The sequence below is a fragment of the Mastigoproctus giganteus genome, chromosome 6, assembly GCF_048544385.1.
Source record: "Mastigoproctus giganteus isolate SK-2022 chromosome 6, ASM4854438v1, whole genome shotgun sequence".
Classification (NCBI taxonomy): domain Eukaryota; kingdom Metazoa; phylum Arthropoda; class Arachnida; order Uropygi; family Thelyphonidae; genus Mastigoproctus; species Mastigoproctus giganteus.
The window spans coordinates 35,752,787-35,776,835 of record NC_143580.1 but is presented as its reverse complement, the minus strand read 5'-3'; the positions used below and the strand labels follow the sequence as shown (position 1 = coordinate 35,776,835).

Genomic DNA, 24,049 nt, shown 5'->3' with positions numbered 1-24,049 from the left:
TGTGTCAATTCAAGGCTGAAGAAGTTAATTTAATAATTGTTACCCAGCGAATTATTAGTAAACGTTTGCAGTTGCAAGTCTTATCTAGACTAGGTTCACATATCTCCATTAATATTCTGAATGTGGTATAATCTTGAAGTACACTCTCAAAGATATGACTTCATTGGACGAATATCCATTATGTAAAATGGTATGGTTGTTGTTGGTTTTTAGGAGCATCGGGATATAAGACCATATTTCTGTTTGCTGGACGAAAAACCCAAGTTTTCGGTTGGAAGAACGGTCTTTGTCACAAAGTTGCGTGAGAGCAACGTTACTTGATCATTGCATCCAACGTAAATAGCAGGACGAAGAATTCTTCACTAACCAGAATATTGCTTCCTTCATTATAGAAAAAACACTAACCGAACGAACTACTTGTGGAAAGTGTGGATGTCGGTTCATTTCATCACTAGATGGAAGTACTGTCCAGTGGCCATAAAGGGATCGATTTGTGGAAATCAAAAATGCAAAACTACTGAAATACTTCGCTAGTTGGTAATTGTTATAAATTCCTCACGATATTGCGCATCAATAGAAAAGTTAAAGGCTGCAGTATGCAAGAAGGGACCTGGGCCTAACAGAGTGATTCTTCTTCTTCCACCTTGCTGAACCCGTTTCAATGATCCAAACGTTTCAAAAATCTTCTGAACGAGAATGTATTTCTTACTTGGTGTCTTGCGATACCAAGTAAGAAATATATTCTCGTTCAGTTTGAACTTTTGTTTTTATAACTGTAGGTGTCACCAATGTACTGGAGAAAATTTGAACTAATCCTACAGAATTTTGCTAATTGCACTACCATCTATCAAGTTGATTGAGCCATTAATATTTTCTTCCATCCTCAATCTTTCTTTTTTAATCATCTATCTAGCGTGAATTATAACCCCTTTTTTTATTTATTTAGGCTTACAAAGCAGTGTTCTTTTTCCTGGTCAAGCAACTGGATTACAACTAAACGTGACTATTCTTCCAGAATACTTGAGAGACCTAGGCTATGCTACTCATGGCGTTGGGAAAGTAAGTATTATTAAAGTATTTTAATGAAAGTAAGTAGACTTTCAATTAAAATATCATCTTTTCATAATAATAAAAAAAGTCTGTTTGCATCCCGCAAAATACTTAGCCCTCGTGATTAACAACGTCCTCCCTACACCTGGTAGAAAAGACTTCAGTTCGAATCACGTCAATGATGAGAGAAATTCCTATGGGTCTTTTTCACAACGTAGCGAAGTGAGTCGGTATCAGACCAGGGTAATATGGTTTCTTCTCAAGGAAACGTGGGATTTCATCTAGAAAACAGGCAACTCGACCGAAGAATACACGCAATTTACAGACATATCATTTATACGGCGCAGGATGGCTTATTTGCTGTGTTCCTAAAACCCTACAACAACCAACCAACCAACCAACCAACCAACCAACCAATCAAAACACTTAGAAATAGCATGGCAATCAATCTACACAGTACAGATCAATCCATTAAATATCAACACGCCATTTTTATTAAACTGTATAACTGTATAAGTTCAGATCGAAATTTGCCCACAATAACAACCTCGTGCCATTGACGGGATTCGAACTCAGGTCTTTTTCACCTAATGCGCTGTTGTTGTTGTTGTTGTTGTTGTTGTTGTTTTAAGGTTTTTGGAGCATCAGATACTAAGGCCATATTGTTCCGCATAATTATTTGTAAATTGTGTGTGTGGTCGATTTTCTGTTTCTGGATGAAAAACCCTTGAAGAGAAAACTATGCTACCCTGGCCTGAGATCGACTAGCCCAGCCACGTTGTGATATATTGGAATATGTTGGATATATTGTTTCCAATCTGGAGAATTGGTACCCAAGGTAATTGTTGGAAATCTTGATATGTTCTCCTAACCATTCAGGTAAAATTTTTGCACCGAAGATAGTTGCGTTATCTCCCTGAAAGAATCCCATCGCAATCAGGATAAAAATGGCGTATTCTAAGGCAAAGTTCGTCCGATACGACAGAAAGATATTCAGTGTGGGTAACTTGACCTCCTAATGGTATCAGTGGATCCACTCCGTACCACTGGGTCATACCCCATACTGTGATATTACCTCATGCCGCTTGATTTCTGGGCACGATGCATGGCTTGACGCCATACTTTACCCAAGTGGGTAGCAGAGTCGTTAGAATCGCCGTCTTCCCCAACAGGGTGGAAAAGACTTGAGTTCGAGTGCCGTGGATGATGGAAGGAATTTTTAATGATCTTTTTTCAGAACGTGGCAGAGTTAATCGGTCTCAGGCGAGGGTAGCATGATTTTCCTCTCTGAAACAAGGGCGTTTCATCCAAAAAAGCAGAAAATGGACCTCAGAACACGTGCAATCTTTACATACAATAAACACGAAGCAACATGGTCTTAGTCGCTGATCCTTCCAAAACCCTACTACAACAACATACCATATGACTATTACATTTGATTACTGTACATTTAATTATCTGTTGACACCAATCTCAAAAGGTTTCTAATTTTTTGGCCAGGGAACGTAGGAGTGTGTCTATCACATCATTAATTGTGCAATTAAACTTAATCGAAAGGAGTCCACTACCTACATTATGGATTGTGTAACTCTCTTATAAAATTGCTAACTCCCCAATACTTCACTGTGTGCTAATTCCTTTTTATATCTGCAGTGGCATCTTGGATTTCACAAAAGGGCTTACCTACCTACCGAGAGAGGATTCGACACATTCTATGGGTTTTGGAATGGAGGATTGGACTATTATGACCACACCCATTATTTGCCAACTGACAGTCAAGAGCTTCCCGTAAGTAGCCAATACAATGTTAAAGGGAAAAAATGTCATAAGATAAAACACCTAACTGCTGCACAGTTTGCCCTAACTTTAATTCACATTATATGTTATTAGTATTAGTATTAGTATTGGTAATGGCCGCATGGTGCAAGAAAGCCTATGGCTTATGCTGCACCAGCAAAAAAAAAAAAAAAAAAAAATCCGAACAAAACAATGATAAAAACAAAAAATAATTAAATAATAATAATTAATAAAAAAAGGAAATTAAGCCTATCATCCTATGCGCTTCCCTGACTCGATGGTACTATCCATATGACCTTTCAATTTCCCCAAACTGTCAGCCTCTACCACCCATGAAGGCAACTTATTCCAGTAATTTATAACTCGCTGGCTAAAATAAAACTTCCTGCAGTCCAATCTAAACATTTCCCCCCGTAACTTGAATTTATGTCCCCTAGTTCTAGCATCATTTATAATCTTGAAAATTTTGTCCTCATTCATTTTACTGATGCCTCTCAGAGCCTTAAACACCTCAATCAAGTCTCCTCTAAGGTGTCTAGTTTCCAAACTCTGCAACCCACATATTCGAAGTCTTTCTTCATAAGGACGCCCTATTGCCGATCTCACCAGGCGAGTTACTCTTCTTTGCACCCTTTCAAGAAGCTCAATGTCTTTCTTTAGGTGCGGTCTCCATACTTAAATACAGTATTCCAAATGTGGTCTAATAAAAGCCTTATATAATGGGATTATCACGTCCCTATCTCTACTTGCAAAAGTTCGATAGATCATCGATAGGACACCATGGGCCTTCCTTGCAACCTCTTTACAATCCTCAGAGAATTTCATGTCTGACCGTATCGTAACACCCAAGTCCCTTTCCTCCAGTACTGGGTTTAGTTGAACTCCACCAAGTGAATAAGTTATTTTGGGATTACTGTTTCCTATGTGTAATACCTTACACTTTGTTGGATTAAAGCATAGCTTCCATTTTTCTGACCATTCCTGAAGTCTATCTAGGTCTCTCTGAAGAAGCTCAGCTTGACAGTGATCATTAACTACTCTACCAATTTTAACATCATCTGCAAATTTAGACATCACGCCCTCTATCCCTTCATCAATGTCGTTTATGAAAATTAAAAACAACACTGGTCCTAATACTGATCCTTGGGGAACCCCACTTCTCACCTCAACCCAATCTGAGGAATAGCCATTTATCACAACCATCTGCCTCCTGCCCTGAAGCCATCCTTCTATCCATCTAAGGATTCTCCCAGTGATTCCAACCTGTTTCAGCTTATAAAGCAACCGCTCATGTGGGACTGAGTCAGAAGCTTTGCTGAAATCTAAATAAACAATGTCGAAATTATTCCCTAAATCCAGCTCGTGAGTGACCCTTTCGAAATAGCGAACCAGATTTGTTAAACATGATTTTCCCTTTACAAAACCATGCTGAGTATCCTTGAGAATTTCAATTCGATCCAAATGATCCTGAATTCCACCCTTGATCATTGCCTCCATGATTTTCCCAACCACAGAAGTCAGACTGACAGGTCGATAATTTCTCACTTCACTCTTAGAACCACCCTTATGCATGGGAGATACATTGGCACTTTTCCAATCCAAGGGAATCTCACCAGAGTCTAGCGATGCTCGCATAATTAGCCTCAATGGTTCAATGCACTCGCTTTCCGCCTCTCTTAAGATTATAGGGCATATTCCATCAACTCCAGGAGTCTTATTGGCCTGTAGGCTCGAAAGTTTGTTCATTAAATAATCTTGCGAAATTTCAATATCATTAATTACATATTTTTAAACTTCGCTCCCACAATTTCCCATTGCCACAAAACGTTTTTCATTTGTAAATATCGATGCAAAATAACTGTTGAGTTCATCTGCAACGGCAGCTGGTATATTTATTACTACCCCCTTTCCCTTACGTAAAGGTTCGATCTGGTTTGTCCTGCTCTTCTTGGCATTTATATATGTGAAGAATTCTTTATCCCCCCCCCCCCTCTTTGCTAGTGATTTCTCATAAACTGCCTTTGCCTGTCGAACCTTTTATGTGCCTCTATCACATTACAGATCATCTTGTAGCTGTTATAGGCTTCGGTACTTTTTATTGTTGTGTAAGTTTTCCATACCACCTTTTTCTGCTCAAGTAATGTGGCAACTTCACTGTTCATCCAACTTGGAACTCTCCTCTTGGAGTATTTTTTTAATGGTAAATACGCATTCAAGACGTCTGTGATTAATGTTTTAAAAGTATACCACAGTTCAATTGTATTCGTTCTCTGTGCGATATCTACCCAGTTAATAGAAGCCATGTAGCACCTTAAGTCTTAAGGCATCGTAATTTCCTTTTCTGAAATTAAAACCCATTCCTTTGCCTTTTACTACTGCTACCTCTCTCGTCATCATCCACCGTAGAACTCCGTGATCACTTCCTGCTACTGGTTCCTCTACTGTCAGCCCTGTTATGTCATCTGATTCATGTGTGATGATGAGGTCTAGGATATTCTTTTCTCTAGTACTTTCCCTGACATGTTGATACAAATAACAGTCATCTAGGTAATTTAAAAATTTTGTTCCCCATGTCGAGTTTCTTTCCCGTTTACTCCAATCAATTAGAGGCAAATTGAAATCACCCATAATAAGGCATTGACGCTTACTTGCCCATTCCATTTGCATGTAGAGGCTTTTGTCATAATCGTCACAATCACCTGGTCTGTAGATTACTCCTACTCGCATTATACCTTTGTTTCCAACTATCTCACACCATACAGACTCTATACTAGCATGTGAAATGTCTGAATCCGGGAAAGCTATCGTCGCACTCAGGCTGCTTCTGATAAGACGCATTACCCCACCACCCCTTCTATCTACCCTATCCTTCCTAAATACATTATACAAGCCGTACTGAAACTCATCATCCCCAATTTCCGGGTGGCACCACGTCTCTGTAAGCCCTATTATGTCCGCGTTACTTGTTTTAATCAGCAGTTCGAATTCGCTCATTTTATTGACGAAACTTCTAACATTACTGTATAAACAATTAAGACTTATTGTTCTTGTATATTTAACAACCCTAACACAACCCTTGAAGTTTTTTAGTCTCTCTTCCCTGGTATTAGCTACCCGCTCACGTGAAACGTTTCTGCCCCCAGAACATCTAGATGATACGTCCAGTTGGGGTAACAGATAAGAACTCTTTAGGAATGTGCAAGAGTTACTTTGACTTAGACAAAGAGTTACTATGGTTTTTGGAATGGAGGATTGGACTATTGTGGCTACACCCATTATTTGCCAACTGACAATAAAGAGCTTTCCGTAAGAAACCAATACAATGTTAAAGGGTAAAAAATTCATAAGATTAAACCCCTACCTGCTGGACAGTTTACCCTAACTTTAATTGACATTATATGACCCTGGTTGATCCTAAAAGACCGCAAGCAGAAAATGTCATTACTGTGAAGGTCTTTTACGTTTTCTATTATTATTTCAGAATTATATTTTATCCATATGAATCCCTTGTACAAAGAATTCCATATGAATCCCTTGAACAACCAATGCAATGTTAAATAGATATAGTCATTCGATTTCTCCATATTTTAAAGATCCATTATAATTTATCTTTTAGATCTTCTGGGGAAAAGACTTGCATGATGGATCGGAACCCGTTAAGGACAAGCAAGGGCAGTACAGCACTCACTTATTTACAGAAAAGACGCTTGAAATTATTGATCAGCACGATGACTCCCAGGTAAATATAAACGTGTGATCATAATACTCTGATTTACAGGACGTCATCTGCATTGGATCGTTATTTGCTGAACTGTGTCATCAGCTAATCATTGAATTCCCACGGCCATATTCGAGAATATAGAGTACAGCGATAAAAATGTGCACAATCTACTATAAGGACGCTAGCGTTTTCTACCAAATTTGTCAATCAAGGAAGCATCCTGGATATTCAAATCGACAGAATGGACAACCCTTTATGACTTCAATCCGACGCAGTATAGATCCCTTGGATGGCACCTTCGACACACCTGAAAAATATATTAAATTTTATAAGTAGACTAGACCCTGATTTACAGATAGTACAACCCACCCAGAACAAAATAAGCTGAAGAAAGATATCATTTCGAATGGGTTAATAATACTTTTAGCGATTCTATTCCATCTTAGCAGAACAGGAACCAAGATAGAATCCTGTTTGAAAGAAATAAATGCAGCTCAGAATACGAGGGGGGTGATCATTTAATTCGCGCATTGGTGCAAGATCTTACCTTGATTGTCATCATTTGAATCTTCTGTGGGTTTCTCCTTCCCGAAATACTCTCCCTTGGAGGCTAATCCTCGAAGAGATAAACACTCTTGAAAATTTACTGGCCATCAGAATAAACAGAATAGACATCTCTAGCGTGACCTATGTATACTGCGAGCTGTTAGTACCAAGAGAGATTACAAGAACCTCTTTCCACTAAATAATGTCTACGTTGTTAGCACAGTGGCATCGTCTTTCCTACATCGGGTGGAAAAGGACCAGGTTCGAATACCGTCAATGATGCGAGGAACGTTTATGGGCTTTTCTCACTCCGTGGCCTTGTTATAGTGTCTCAGGGGCAGATAGAAAGTTTTTTTTCGGGCAAAACAAGCAAATCGACAAGAGAACACACGCAAATCAGGATCATGATACACTTTGGGTAGTTGAATTCTGGGTGACCCTAGTGTGATGTATTGTTTTTTTTCTTGAAATAATTTTTTGTTCAGACTTTCTATATATACTTTTAAATAATTAATATATCATTATTAACTTTTAATAGCCTTTCTACGGCACTCATTGTTTGAATAATATTGGTTTAAAGTGACCATGTTATTGGGTTCTCCAGAGTGGCAGTTTTTCAAGAAATTTACAGGTTGCATTTCTATATTTACATATACACCGAGTGACGAGTAGGAACCCTCCCCCACTTAGCCTTCAGAACAGCCTAGGTTCTTCGTGACATGGGCTCAACGACGAATTGAAAGCTGCTGCAATTGCATGGCTGAATCTTTACTTCAAAGTGCTCTTTCCTCCTCATCCACTGGTGCTGAACTGGACCGAGATCTGGTAATCGGGAAAGCCACCACAGTAGGTTGAATTCCTGGAACTAGTTGTTCAAAATTCTGGTCTTGTAATGTTTTGCCTCCTGCTCGAAGAATTCAAGCATACGAAGGGATCCGTCCAGTAGGAAGAAATTTCTAGATAACCCATAGCATCCAAATGTTGCTCCTTGTTAACAAGAGAGGCCCAATGTACACCACGAAAACATTTCCAACACCATTACACCACCAACACCAGCTTGCATCATTGATTGACAGCTGTGAGGATGGGCATACGGATTCTCGCACTGAATAGCACACATATGAATCCTTTGTCCACTTGCTTTATACCGCATGATATGAATACTGTTATTCAAGGAGAAGGGCAAGTAAGGACAAGATTTATGGTGATCAAAACGCAGAATATAGTACAATTTTCTGAAAACTGATTGAAGAGCAGCACATGTTGGAATATCCTGGAAATGGTCGAAAATGCAGATGGAAGAAGTTTTTGTTTATTGGCTAGTTGTTCTTATTGCGTCTCTTTTGAATTATGCTTGTTTGTTAAAAATTCTTCTTATGTCGGTGGGCCTTGAACACATAAAAATAGTTAATAATTAGCTTTGAATATGCAGGGATAGAAGAAGTGTCCCGAAGAGTGGAGGGTGATCAGATACAGTTATTCGAAATACTTCTCCGGTTTCCTACAAATGTACATTTCTAATACAGTACAGAGTTTGAATGTACAATCACTGGCCAAAAAATTAGAACCTTTTGTAATTGACACCAACAGAAAATTAAACGTACGGTATGCAAATATACGTTGTACGTTTTCCTGGGACTTCTTAGTCGATCCAGTCATAGGGAAGACAGGTAACCTTTCCGATTTTCAGAAAAGTGCTTTGTTGAAACACGTTTAGCAGGAGCCACAATTGAGAAAACAAAGGAAATCACTGGTGAGTGGAAAGCAACCATCTCAAAAGAATATCCACTGGGTGGAACATTGGGATTTCGTTGTTTTATTTCTTTAAGAAAGGCACTTCTTTCTGTAAAAAATCGAAAGATTCGACTGGAGTAGTGCGGCCAAAGCCAACATTGGGCTGTGGAACAATGGGAAAGTATCATGTGGTCTGACGAGTCTCGATTTTTCTCCAATGATAAAGTGAAAGTGTTGCATGAATCCCATGAAGCCATGCATCCACACTGTCGCGGGTCCACCACTCAATTGACTGGAGGTATGTTGTGTTGGTACCGACTGGTTCCACTCATGCCATTAGAAGATCCTGTTACCTGCAATGAATATATTTCTGTCCTATCAGGCCAACTTCAAAAATTGTATGTGAATAGTTCGAGGAACATCCACGAGATGTTTGACGTTTACCATGGCCACCTATTTCTCCAGATCTTAATGCAGCTAACAAATACCTTTATGGAAGAATAATTAAAATCCGGAGCTAAACTCCCTAAGACCACTAACGGAATCCATGCCACAGTGTTGTACTGGCTGTAATTCATGTGAAAAGTGTCCCTTAGAGATATTGAATAAAGGTTTCTGGAATATGTTATTGCGTTAAATAATATGTTTATTGTGTTTCCCACAGCCATTATTTCTGTATGTGGCTCATCAAGCTGTACACGTTGGAAATGAATACTTCTGGCTGCAGGTACCTCCGGAATATGAGGAGCAGTTCTGTCACATCAAAGATCATAACAGGAGGCTTTTTGCAGGTAAGATTCATATTTTGAGTACCTCGGATCTGGCAACCTTAGGATTACCCCACGTGGGTTTATGAAATTTTTGAAATTAAGGTAAGCTAGATTAATTAAAACAGCACATAAATATAATTAAGGACCAACAATTAGTAATAAAGGATTTCTCGATCGTACCATTGCAGATTAGAGATCCTTGAACATGATAATCAATCCACCGAAAGCTCTTATTTCTCCATATTTATCAGCTCTTTTCAAAGTTACAATGACCTGCCAAGGGTTTATCAAAACCTATCAACAATGAATTATCTAGTTAACTAAAGAATCTTGTTAATTAACGCGTATAATGTTAATGAACACTTAGTTAATTATTTACAATAAATGACGTCCCAGAAAGGTTAATCTGCAATTTATTTAAAATATAAGAAAACGGTTAATTAACAAATTAACCTTTTTGGGTTATCGCTGAAGGGTTATTTCTCCAACTGTACTCCTTTTAAACAACTGTGTTTGAAAATTGTGCAATACCAGGTGCAACTGGTTATCCTATTTGATGTTCCTAAAGTCTGGGGCGCCCCTATTCGATTTTAACATAAATTCAATTATTCTGAATTTATGTTTTTTCTTTGATTCCACGGACAGAGAATCTATTCTTGGGACTGTCCCCTATCTTTGGCGGATGTATGGTAACCTCATTTTCCAAGCTAATTTGTTTTTCTTTTTCCAATTTTGGCAATTAAAGAAATGTGTTGAGTGAAAGACATATATCTGAATTCATAAATATTATGAGAATGCGTAGAAAAAGCGGAGTGTATTGACATTAATGGAAGTAATAGTTTATCGAATAATTAAATTTATAGATATTTGTAGAAGATGAGAGCTCCCACTTGTTTTAGTCTAGTGAATTGTCCACAAGAAAGTCATAAGCATGTTTCAGAATCTTTGTCTGTATCAATATCTTTCTTAAATCTCCAATATCAAAATTATATGAATTCTGATGCTAGTGTTGTAAGAAAGATACTGATATTTGTTTTAATATTTGTACTAGAAAGGAAGCAAAGCTTATCTCTCAGTAACAGCATGGAATATACACTGTGCTGCCATTTTATTAGGTACACCTACCTAGTAGCGTGCTGAGCCTCCTTTAGCTTTCAAAACAGCCTGAATTCGTCTAGGCATGGATTGAACAAAATGCTAAAAACGTTGGCAGGAATGGAGTACCATTCAGACATGAGTGTGTCACGCAGTTCCTTGAGGTTCGACGGAGGTGTAGGCCTCCAGCGAACAGCCCTTTCCAGTTCATCCCAAAGATGTTCAATAGGATTGAGATCTGTGGACTGAGCGGGCCACTGCAGCAAAGAAAAGTCATTGTCATGTTCCTGGAACCGTTTCATAGTGATTCGGGCTTTGTGCACCGGCGCATTATCCTGCTGGAAATAACCATCTGACTGAGGATAGATAAACTGTCAACATGAATGGATGCACTTGGTCAGCAACGATGTTTAGGTACGATGTGGCATTCAGACGTGAATCTGTGGGTATCAGTGGACCCAACGTGTGTCAAGAAAACATTCCCCACACTAACACTGCCCCCCACCACTTTGTAGAGTAGTCGTCAGACATGACGGGTCCACGGATTCATGTTTTCGCCAAATTCTGAGCCTTCCATCAACGTTATCATCACCCACCTGAATCCAGTAGTGCGTACATAGAATTCTATATTTATCGATGTTTATTGCAACTTGCATACATCACTGTCATCTTAATCTCCTTCTATGCTACATTTTACGCTACAATTATATTATAAAACCCATTCAAAATATTTAAAAATATTACTGGAAAAAACCAAAAGAAATATCCATTCTGTAAAAGATGGAATAATAAACATCCTTATAAGGATTTAACAAACTTCACAAAACGGTTTCAGTACCTGTGTGATAACATCATTTTCCATTTTTACTTTCCTGGTTCGAAGTCCACTTTGGTTATTTTTATTTATTTAAATAATAATAATAATAATAATAATAATAATAATAATAATGGTTTTCGCAATATACTGCAAAGGAAGCTACAGCCTTTTGTTACACTGAAAAAAAAAAAAAAAACTCTCAGCCCCAAGTACCTGTGAGGGCAACTTTTTCCAGCTATCGACGACACACTGACTAAAAGAAAACTTCCCACAATCTAATCTAAGCCCTGTAATTTGAATTTATGACACCGTTCTGGAATGCTTAATAACAGTGAGAATTCCACCTTCATTCATTATACAAATCCCTCTCAGAGCCTTGTAAACCTCAATCGGGTCACCTCTGAGGTGCCTGATTGCCAAGCTCTATATAGCCCACATAATCGGAATCTTCATTCTGACGATCTCACCATTCCAGTTGCCGGTCTTTGGACCCTTTCAAGAAGCTCATTGTCGTTTTTCAGATGACGTCTCCATACTTGAGCACAGTATTCCAAATGTGGTTCTTAAAATTGCTTTATACAGTGGGATTATGACCTCCCTATCTCTACAGGATAGCGTTCGATATATCACCGATAGGACACCATGGGCTTTGCTGGCTGCCTGTTTACACTGTTCAGAAGACTTGATATCTGCAGGTACTGTAACTCCAAATCCCTTTCCTCCTCCATTGTTTTTAATACAACCTTATCAAGTGTGTAATTTGTTTGATGATCAGTGGGAGCGCTGCTTCCCACTGATCATTAACGACTTTGCCAATCTTTACGTCATCTGCAAATTTTGACATCACGGCTTCTATCCCTTCGTCGATATCCTTTATGAAAATGAGAAACAACAGTGGTGTAAGAACCGATCCTTGATGGACCACATTCCTGACATTACACCAATCTGAAGAATATCCATTAATCACGACCCTGTGCCTTCTGCCCTGCAGCCACCCAGCAATCCATCTTAGAATCTAACCAGTAATCGCAACCTGTTCAAGCTTATACAGTAATATCTCATGAGGAACAGAGTAAATTGCTTTCACAGCCATGTTGTGTGTCCTTCAGAATCCCACATCTATCTAAATGTCTCTGGATTGCACTCTTAATCATTGTCTCCAAGACTTTTCTACCACTGAGTCAGACTAAACGGTTTGTGGTTACCATCTTCACTCTTAGAACCGCTTCTATGTATTGGCCATACATTGGCACGTCTCCAGTCCAATGGAATCTAACTTGACTCCAAAGATGCTATCATAATTAACCTCAATGTTTAAATACACTCCCTCGCGCCCTCCCTAAAAACTACAGGATATATGCCATCAACTCCGGGAGCCTTACTTTCCTTTATGCTCAAAGGTTTTTTTCTAATTTCATATGGCTCGGCCTCAATCGCACAGCCTCTTCTTTCAGCAGAATTGCAGACACGTACAGCTGTTTGTTTCCTAACGATTAGAAAAAAGAGTTTTGTATGTGGTGTACTGATTTCCACAAGTTCAGTTTCATTGAACATTTGGAAATCAGTACAATTGCATGTCCTGATCAGTACAATCAGTACAATTGCGTTGAAAGCGGTGAAATAAGCTGAAAGAATGAACATTGAAAAACCCATTTTTCTCACACTCTTTTGCTATTTGTTTAGCGATGATATTAACGTTGGATGAAGCAGTTGGAGTGGTCATTGAAGCGCTGCACAGAAAGAAACTATTGGACAACAGCGTTATTGTTTTTTCAACCGATAACGGAGGGCCCGCCTACGGATGGTGGAATTCATCTGGATCCAATTGGCCGCTAAGAGGAGGGAAAGCCACGCACTGGGAAGGTGGAATAAGAGCAGTTGGTTTCATCTGGAGTCCGTTGCTGGGAAACTTAGAGGGAAGAGTGTCGAACCAGTTGATGCATATCACCGACTGGCTCCCAACCCTTTATTCTGTTGCAGGTAAGTAAATCTTATGCCGGGTCAGTTATATGTTCAATAAGTCAATTATTGTTTCTCCAGACATGAGTTACATTGTATTTGTATCTGCTAGTCATTAAGGGGGGTGGGGGGGGTATATGAATATTTCGGTGTTAGGGAGCTTCTGTTATCTGAACTCTGTTCAAAATTGGGTTTATTAACGTCCAATGACTACAAGTTATTACTGCTTAACGTTCCAACTAGATGGAACTCCAGTAATCAGAAGTATTAAGAAAATCATGTATTCTAGCTAGATTGAATTCCAAATATTCACTGTTCATTGTCTAGTGGATGAGATCTAATCTAGACAACCCCACCACCATTTTCTTTTTGCTTTCTGATTTTTTTTCTTCCAAGCAATTTTAATGCCTTGAAAATTTGTTGTTCCTGAGGGGGGGAACGCAATGGCGATATCTAGAAAGGAAATATTTTGGGTTAGTCCTTGTTGGCTATACGCTATGCTAACAAAATCGTAGCAGATGAGCTCAATTGCTTTTCTTTTCAAGGTGGTCAGAAAGGCATTCTCTAGTAGTTGGGGCTAAAGTAATTTTGAGTCACAGTAAGTCAGAAAAATTCTTCATCCGGATATCTGTGCATCGGAACAGCTGAATAAATACACTGCTCGACAAAGCAGTGTAAAATTAACAGAAAACGTAGAAAATATGGAGTAACTCATTGATATGTGGTGTACCATAGAATAACGATGAAATGAAGAGACAGTGAGAAACTTCGGATGCCTTTAAAGGAGTTTTATAAGAATTACCAAAAAGGTCACATTACAGAAGTCGATAAAAGATGCTCGGAAATATGGTCACGTGACATTAGTACGGCATACGATCCCCACCACTAAATACGCCTGACAGCGGTGAAACATGCTCGATATAAGGGTGTCTATAAGTGTCTATAAAATCCAGGGTTTCGAAAAGACGCACCCAAGAAATTATTCAATGGGAAACAAAGAAGTCCTGTAAGTGGAAATGTGATCCTGGAGTCTGGTTTGGAGATAAAGGTCACGTGTTTCGTTTGTGATGAGAAATTGTTAAACTTCTTAACCGCCAGCCCAGATCTCTGAGGTGGGCTGTTTGAAGGGCCCTGCCTTTGTTACCTTTGACATGTGCTGGTTCTTCTATTTAGATTTGCTGGATTATTTTATCCCTAGAGGAGAGGTATGACGTTCCTCACTTTTTTCCAGTCTGGTTGCTTACACCCACAATGTTGAGCATGCAAATATATTGATACACTCCCTGATGCTTTTGTTCTTGATCCTTATTGGAACTTTGTCGTACTGAGTGTCCTGAGACTTATGAGACCTTGCAGATAGAAGGAGGAAGTTGCTATAAATGGCGAAATATCATTGCAAATGACAGTTGTTCTTTAACTTTATTCATAATTGTATTTAATAATATTATGTAATTATAAAGAAGAAGTTAAGTTTCTGCCTAACCATAGTTCGTTTAGTAAATTGCAATTCTTTCTCTTTTTCTTTGTGTGGTAGGAGGTAACGTGGAAGATATAAAAGATATTGATGGATTTGATATGTGGGAAACATTAAGAGATGATTTGCCTTCGAAACGCAAAGAGGTCCTTGTCAACATCGATCCAATGTTTTCAGCCTCTGCTTTGATTGATGGCGACTACAAATACATCAACGGAACCACCAGAAAAGGAAGTTTTGACAGCTGGTATGGACCTACGGGCCGCACTGAACGCACTTGTGAAAATGGGCAGTTGGAGAGTTGGATCTGGAGTAAAGGTTCAGTTGTAGGAGAAATACTCGCCAAGATGGGGAGACAGTTCCCTCCAGAAAGTTGCCATTGTCGGGCAGGAGCACAAGTGCAATGTGGACCAATACCTAAGAGTGCTTTGAGCAACTGCAATCCTTACAAGGCTCCGTGTTTGTACAACATTGCCAAAGATCCTTGCGAGTACAACAATATCGCAAGAGATTATCCTGAGGTTCGTAATTCTTCTATATTTTAAGAAGCAACATAAATATTCATTATCGATATCTCACTTTTGCAATCTGGAACTTAATGAATTGACTTTATTTTTCTCTCTTTTAGATTGTTAATAGAATGAAGAAAAAGATAAATGAGTATTCCAAAATGGCAGTCCGACCCTTATCAGCACCTTTCGATAAACGAGCAGATCCTCGTAGGACCAATTTTTCTGTTACACCGTGGATGGACGATGTGCCCCCTGTACCTGTGTGTCCAAATAAAAGCCACAGCAGTTTAACTTCCCAATAACCACTCTTTGTTTATTTATTTTCTTGTGTTTGTACCTGCAGCCAAAATTTAAATATAAACTTTAAAATTGAATTATTTTTATTGCGTGATGTTTCTTCTCTTAAACGTTTAAATTCAAAGACACATTAACCCTGAAAATGTTCTTTTAGATGGGCACCCTCACTCCTCCAACACCTCCACATTCGCTATCTGACTACTTCAATGATATCTTACTTTCACAAAAGATACCCCAGACATTGAGGGTAAATTAATTCCCTTAATTAATTCTTTGGATAGAATAAGCAAAGAATAATTTTTGTTTTCTTGACAGGCAAGGTGTGTGTGTCTCTCTTTAATTAACAAGACTCCAAGTAATCAACCAAAACATGAATTTATTACCATATTTACACCTAATTAGTTACATGATATCTTGAAACTCCTCTATTAGTGACATTTTACCAATTGTCTTCATTCGTTGTACTGAGTCTATCTCTCTCTCTAATGTTTTGACATACTAGAAATATAATTCAACTGTTGGTACATAGAATAGTAAATACATATGTGTATAGCTCCTTCCATCTACTTCATTAAAACAAACTCTTCACAATTTTACATTTGTTCTATAATCCTTAATTGGATAACCTTCCTAAACAGCAGATATATACAATGAGTGGATGGAAATCATGGGACAGTTACCTAGTAACAGGTAGGCCCACCTCTAGCCCGGATAAGGGCAGTCACACGGAGAGGCATTGAGTCCACTAGTTCATGGAAGCGTTCAATAGGTATTTCTATCCATGCTTGCTGCACCGCTGTCCATAATTCCGTTGCATTTCTGGGATCCAAAGTTCGAACGGATCGTTCCACAGCATCCAAAGGATGCTCCACAGAGTTCATGTCCTGTGAACGGGGAGGCCGTTCCATGGTGGTAAAATCTGCGGAATGCTCTTTGAACCACCTTCTAGTCACGACGACTCTGTGGGGAGGCGCATTGTCCTGCTGGAAGAGTCCAATGCCCTGTGGGTGCATGATGACCGTGAAGGGATGCAGATGGTCTGCAAGGATGGACACGTAACCACGACAGTTCAGAGATGCGTCTAGACGTACTAGAGGTCCCAACGTGTGCCAACACCTGCCTGAACAGTTCCTTGTTCACATTACGGGTGCATAGCTTCGTGCGGTTTGTGCCAGATACGCACCCTCCCGCTCACTCGAAATAACTGAAACGGGACTCAACGGACCAGGAGACCCGTCTCCAATCATCCAACGTCCACTGCCTATGTTCTTTCGCCCAGTTGAGGCGTAGAATCCTGCGTAGTGGTGTTAGCAATGGGACTCTGGTGGGTCGACTGCTCCCATAACCTAATGATCGCCTGATGGTCTCGGTGGAGACGTTTCAGGCACCTCCCTCGTGATTTGTGCCACTGCCACTGCCACTCTCCTGTTGGCTGAAACAATGCGAGACAGACGTCGACAGCCACGTTCATCCACCACCTTTCTCCTCCACAGCGCTTCCACGATGAGATGTTATTCGGGAAATGGGGTATTCCCGATACGTTCTAGATTCTGTCGAACGGGATAGTGCAATTTCTGTACCACCTCCGCGATAGAGTGACCCATGCGTCGGGCATCCACTATCATCCCTCTTTCGAAGTCGTTTAACTCACGACGTTTATCCATACCGATATCAAATTACTGTCTAATGAATGCATTGATGCAGTGTACCTATATACGTGCTAAGCGTTGGGTTCGTCCACTAGCGAGAGGGGTGACAGCGTCGCTTTGCCCAAGAACCAGCTGTCCCATGAATTCTGTCCTTTCAATGTATATATATACAGTATTAAGAAATACTAAATTTTCCTTATTTATTTAACTCTTTCTTTCTTATAAACCTCACATTCCACAAATCTATCTGTCATAGGATTTCACTAAAATATAACTGAGTAATGACTCCTTTCTCTCTGACGTACATTTACTCACCCCTTTTATATCTCTCTGCGATTTAGGGATGCACGAAGAAAACTCTCTTATAACACTATGTAAATAAATACATCCTAAATTTATTAGTAGGTTTTGACTTTACCTTCTTAATTAATATACCATCATTTATGTTTAACTCCCTCTCTCTCCCTACACGCAGTTCATTATTTAAGTTCATTATATAACCTCTTGTTTATTCCTTATTCTGATGCAGTTTAGGCAGAAACTTACTTCGGCGCCCTCTTCTATCATCCTAAGCAAAGTCTCTGGCTCCTACTTCGAACGCAAGGGGGGGGGGTCTGCTTCCATCATTTGATACTCTCTGGCGTGGCTCGGGACGTCTTCTACTCCTGTAGTCAGTTTGGACCTGGCATTCTCTCTCTATACTGTATAACTGCTATCATCTATCTGCTTGGCTTCCTTGTCAATCATCTTTCCCTTCTACACTGCGACAGACGCTCTGGCTGATCTTGGCTGCTCTCCTCGGTAGTTCCACCTTGCCTTCTTCATTGAGAGCACAGTACTGAGTCGGGACGATTAGCCCAGGCTTTACCACATGACAGTTCTACTGCTCCCTCGTTCCTGGCATCTACCGAATGACACTACGCTCCATTAGGGTATTTACAAGTCGCTCTCGTTCCTGGTTTTTTAACTACAATTCCTTGGCCCACATACTTTCTCTTCTCCCTTTCTTTACTTTTCTACTGTTTTTCAGCTGTCCCTATCTGGACCACGCACTTTCCCAAGCACAATTCTCTATTGCTTACTCTTTTCCCTCCACTTCTGCTCTCTAGGGCCACACTCCCTTACTCCTTTTCTTGTCCAATCATAACAATTTCCAGAAGATTCGGCTACACGAAACCTTTCGTTGGTATACGCATATGTAGAGGAATGTACCGATATCTTTAGAAAATCTTCATTATTCTTCGTACCATCAAAACTTTACCTTCAGTTCAGCTAACTATTTGCAATTCTGTGAAACAGAATAGGAAGAAAAACACTGGACGGGCACCGCACTATTTTCGAAGCTTCAGCCTTTCAAACTGCGTTTCTGTTTGAGGAACTCCAGTTGGATTTAAAGATTCAGAAACTGTACTCATATTATGATGTCATACACCAACCGTATTAAAATTGTAGTTTTGTACTGTTTAAAATATTGAAATGACTAGATAGAACAAATAAAGTTCAATCGAATGAATAAACGATTACTATGTATAAAATAAAATATAATATTAAACTGCAAGATACTATTTACAATAAAACAATTAAAATACTAGATGATAATTGCTCAGAATAATCAATTGAGAGGGCATAAATTCAAATTGAGGAAAGACAGATGTAGGATAGATGTGCGAGAGTTTGCCTTTAGCCAGCGGGTGGTTGGTTGGTGGAACAGACTTCCATCTTTTGTTGTGGAAGTTTGGATAGCCTAAATAAATTTAAAGCTGATCTGGATAGGTATTTGGAAAGAATGTAGCTTGCTTTCTTGTGCCTCTACTAATTTTTCATCCAGCGATATTGTAGTCTGCAGATACAACGGTCGCAACAAAGAAGATTATAATGAGATAAATGGGAAGATTCACAAACCGTGTGGTTTCACCCTGATATAGTCAATGGCAAGGAGAGTTTTGTTAGAGGAATAGATTGGTAGTGTTCCGAAGTCTTTTCTGTTATTGTGTAGGGCGCCTGCTGGACGGTGGTTTAATATGAATAATGAGATTCCCGGGCAGGTTTCCAACACTAAAATGAGGAACCAGAAAGACTGGGATTTATATGAGCGTCTAGCAGTTCATTCAAGACAAAATCTTGTGTTCTTAGATTTATTCTGAGAGGTAGAGAGCAAACTGCAACGTCAAGAGGCGTTGTATTTTTCTCCCAGAGGTACCTCTTAGATAAGGGGGCCCCGGAGTGACCTTAATTAATAGTTCTTTTACAATAACTTATTCAGTGACTTAGGTATAACTAGAGAATAGTCAAGAGGTAGGAGTAAACAAATAAAACATGATTTATTTGTGTTTGTACTTTAATACTATGTAAGATTAAATACTGTGTAGTAAAGTGTAGGATTTGATGTTGGTCAATTTAGTATGCAATCAAACAGCGAGGGACAACTTACCGACTACCTTTTTCCTCATATCAGAGATTTTGGATTCCTCACAACGATCCATCGGATATTCCTCCTCTTCCTTCATACAATACGTCTTTCTCTCCCTAAAACTTCGCCACCGCTTTTGCACCACCGCTCTAAGACATCAGAATACGCAACCCACCAGAATTCTTTGTCTTCTTTCTTTGTCTTCCCTCAATATATATATAGGTCCCCCTCTTTAGAGCCTACCTCGCCGGTTTAATTTTGTCTGGGGGGGGGAGAAAACACAGGGACTGTCATCCAGGAGACCTGACGTAATCAAAATGGAATTCATGAGAAGTAAATGGGGGAACTTCATATTTGTATCGGGTTGCTTCTCTAGACTGTCCATCGGTAATCACTAGATCTAAAGTCTGATCAGTTCTACTTATTTTTAGATAACAATCACGAAAGATGACCTCTCACTACTAACTAGCGGACACGTAACAGTGGGGTAATGTTTCACGACTCCTTTGCTCAACTCAGCCTAACATACCGGTCATGTACAAATTAGAAATGATTTGTCTCCATTTTTCTGTATGTTTTATTCCTCTAAACAACACCCCACGCCTGATAGAAAGAAGATCTATCTTTAGCATTTCCACCTGTAATGTTTTTAAAACATTCAAATCGGTAAAATTTTGACAACACTCGCCAGTTCATCAATCATTTGTTCACCAATCACTGAACTGCTATACCACGTGATTTATTTTCATCGAAATTACTCTGGAAAGCAAGACAATTGTACGTTTATAGGTTAGAGTTTGCTTCGCGCATTACTACAGCGTAGGTATCTAAACACATGGAACGACTGATGTGGATAATGATTGTGGCCGTATGTTATTGTAGGGCAGAATCCCTCCCTCCAAACATCATATATATTTTGGTAGACGATTTGGTGAGTACTATGAGGATATTTTTATTACAATCTCTCCATCCCATCTCACAAGTGCATCTCTGAAGAGTAGTTCTAAATTGGGATATTTTCCCAAAGTGTATTCATACAAAGATGTACAAACTGGACAGGGATCGGAATGGACTCTGGAAAGCTGTTTCGGTTTGTAAATTCCACTTATATCGTAATGATCCCCGTTTCGAATGCGCACTAGCATCGGTTTATGTTGAAGGTCACGGCCAAGTTTTACCTGTGTCGTAAACCTTGTGCGATTGTGGCGACAGTTGCAGCGTATACCGGGTGATTCGTAGATGAAGATGCTGTATATAATATAAAAATAAACTTTATGTAATAAAAAGTACGCATACCGAGACGAAAAATAGCATCTGCGAGTGGCAGACGACTGTAGTAGTGAATTGCAGACGACTGCAGACATAAATTGCAGACGACTGAAGTAATAAAACGATTCGCAGTCGTCTGCAATCACTGTACTTTTGGTATTCGTTAAATTGGACTGTTACTTCGGTATGTGTGTGGATACGCATTGTGGATTATACGTCATCTATCCCACAAACCACATCTCTCCACATATCTCTCCACATAAGTGGAAAAGCTGGGAAGTCTGAAAGGAGATTCAACGGATATCTTTGATACAGTAACCAGATGGGATACACTTAACAGGGATGGGATACACCTAAATAGAAAGGGTGTAAGAATATTTGCTGATGCTATCCAGGCAGTGTTAGGAGGGTTGGAAAACTGCTAGATTCGGGGAATACAAGGACTAATAGATTAACAGTAGCCACTGGCAGAGGTGAAAGGGATTCTTGCACTGCTTCTATTGGAATGAGCAGCAGCCTGGAAAACAAGAAGCAGGATATTTCAGAGACTGCTGGAAGTCATTGCGGTACAAGTAAACACATGGGTTGTGTTAGGGTAGCTAATAAAAAGAACAGGTGCATGTATACTTGCGTGTACACCAATGCTAGGAGTTTGGTAAATACATTTGATGAATTTGAAGTATTGCTCAAAACATCAAAGGCAGATATTGTGGGGATTTCAGAGACGTGGTGTCACACAGATATAAGGAATGCAGAACTGGAATTTGGGGAGTACAATGTGTACAGAAAGGATAGACAGGATAGGAAGGGAGGAGGAGTTATGCTATCAGTTAAGAAACACATAAAATCCAAGGAAGTGAAGCCAGTCGACATCGCTGGACAGTGCAGTGTCGACTCAGTTTGGTGTGACATAAGCATTGGGAGATCAAAATTGAGAGTTGGAGTGTGCTATAGGCCTAATGACTCTGATGAGTATAATAATATATTGTACAGGGAAATAGAGTGGGCCAGTAAATCAGAGAGTCTTGTAATGGGGGATTTTAATTTCCCAGATATTGACTGGAGTTTGGGGGCTGGTCACTCACACACTAGCAAGGCTTTTGTGGATTTATTGGATGATTGTTTTCTACATCAGCATGTTCGGGAGGCAACTAGAGGGAGTAATACTCTGGATTTGATTATCAGCAGTGATTCTTCATGCATTAAGAATCTGCAGATAAATGAACCACTAGGTGGCAGTGATCACAGTGTGCTGAAGTGGGATTTACTCAAAGAGTTAACTACCATTAGGGGTAAAGGGAAGGGTTATTGCTTCCGTAAAGGCGACTACGATGGACTGAGACAGTATTTAAATTCTATACAGTGGGACCAACTGATGATGTTACCAACAGCAAATTCAAAATGGGAAGCATTCAAAGAACTTATCTTGGAAGCTACTAGGCTTTACATACCAACTAAGAAATATTGTTCAAGGTTTAGGCCAAAATGGATGTCAGATGAACTAATGAGGCATATGGCAGAGAAGAAAAATGCATGGGGTACATACAAATTAACATGTGACACAGAAGCCTATAATAGCTACAAGTTGATCTGTAACCAAGTCACAAAGGAGATTGCGCAGGCGAAGGCAGATTACGACAAATCTTTGGCAAGGGATGCAAAGAAAAACAGCAAGGAGTTCTTTACTTATGTAAACTCTAGAAGCAAGGGGATGAATCAGATTGGTCCACTTGATATCGATGGTTCAATTGTTCATAATCCTGCTCAGGTAGCTAACAAACTAAATATGTATTTTGCATCTACATTCTCCCATGAGGAGTTATTCAGGAAGGGGAATGCCGTAGATGAAGTAAACACTGGCAGTGAGCTAGATGATATCGTAATAATTGACAGTAAAGTGGAGGAGAAATTGTTGAAAATAAATACAAGAAAGGCACCTGGGGTAGATGAGATCTATCCAGTTATATTAAAGGAGGCAGCAAAGGAAGTAAGCAAACCCTTAGCCATAATTATGAAAGCTTCTTTGGACTCAGGGGAGGTACCCACAGACTGGAGACGTGCAAATGTAACCCCAATCACAAAGGAGATTCAAAGGACGACACAAGTAATTACAGAACTATTAGTTTAACTGCTGTTCCAGGAAATTTAATGGAAGCACTGGTTAAAGAAGCACTGCAGGATCATTTAGACAAGAATTCAGTTATAGCTCAGACACAGCATGGTTTTGTTAAGGGAAGGTCTTGCCTGACCATTTTGATTGGATACTATGATGCAGTCACAAAAGAACTGGATGCAGGGAATAACTTTGATATTATATACTTGGATCTTAGAAAGGCTTTTGATACTGTTGCACATGGAAGACTGCTGCACAAATTGGAGCAGTGTGACATTGAAGGCAAATTGCTGCTGTGGATAAAGGGATGGTTGAGGGGGAGAAGACAGAGAGTGGTAATCAATGGACACTGCTCATCGTGGACTAATGTTATTAGTGGAGTTCCTCAGGGTTCAGTGTTGGGTCCATTGTTGTTTTCTGTATTTATAAATAATATTGATGATGGTATATCAAACTTAATTTCCAAGTTTGCAGACAATACAAAGGTTGGCAGGGTTGTTAAGGACTCTACTGACGCTATGCTGCTGCAACAGGATCTGGAAAGGTTGAGCAGATGGGCTGAGAGGTGGCAAATGAAGTTTAACATTGACAAATGTAAAGTACTACATATGGCAAACAGCAATCCCAGAGCAACGTATCAACTCTGTGGTACTACACTGACAGTGGTAGAGAATGAAAGGGACCTGGGGGTGGTTGTGCAGGCAGATATGAAGTTCTCTGAGCAGTGCAGACGGGCTGCAAGAGTAGCTTATGATGTCTTGTTAATGATATATAGGAATTTTTCTAGCAGGGATAAGGAGGTGATGATTCCCTTGTATAAGGCAATGGTCAGGCCA

At 39.6% G+C, this 24,049-nt stretch overlaps 1 protein-coding gene across 1 annotated transcript in view; it reads left to right on the top strand.

Annotated features, from left to right (window-relative positions):
- Positions 1-15,777, top strand: part of LOC150084157 (arylsulfatase B-like) — a 31,415-nt gene extending 15,638 nt beyond the window's left edge. The window contains exons 3-9 of the mRNA XM_090376139.1: positions 947-1,059; positions 2,704-2,838; positions 6,464-6,586; positions 9,513-9,639; positions 13,214-13,510; positions 15,024-15,484; positions 15,592-15,777. Coding sequence (XP_090232265.1) covers positions 947-1,059; positions 2,704-2,838; positions 6,464-6,586; positions 9,513-9,639; positions 13,214-13,510; positions 15,024-15,484; positions 15,592-15,777 — 1,442 coding nt within the window. The remainder of the gene's footprint in view (positions 1-946; positions 1,060-2,703; positions 2,839-6,463; positions 6,587-9,512; positions 9,640-13,213; positions 13,511-15,023; positions 15,485-15,591) is intronic.
- Positions 15,778-24,049: the final 8,272 nt, after the last annotated feature.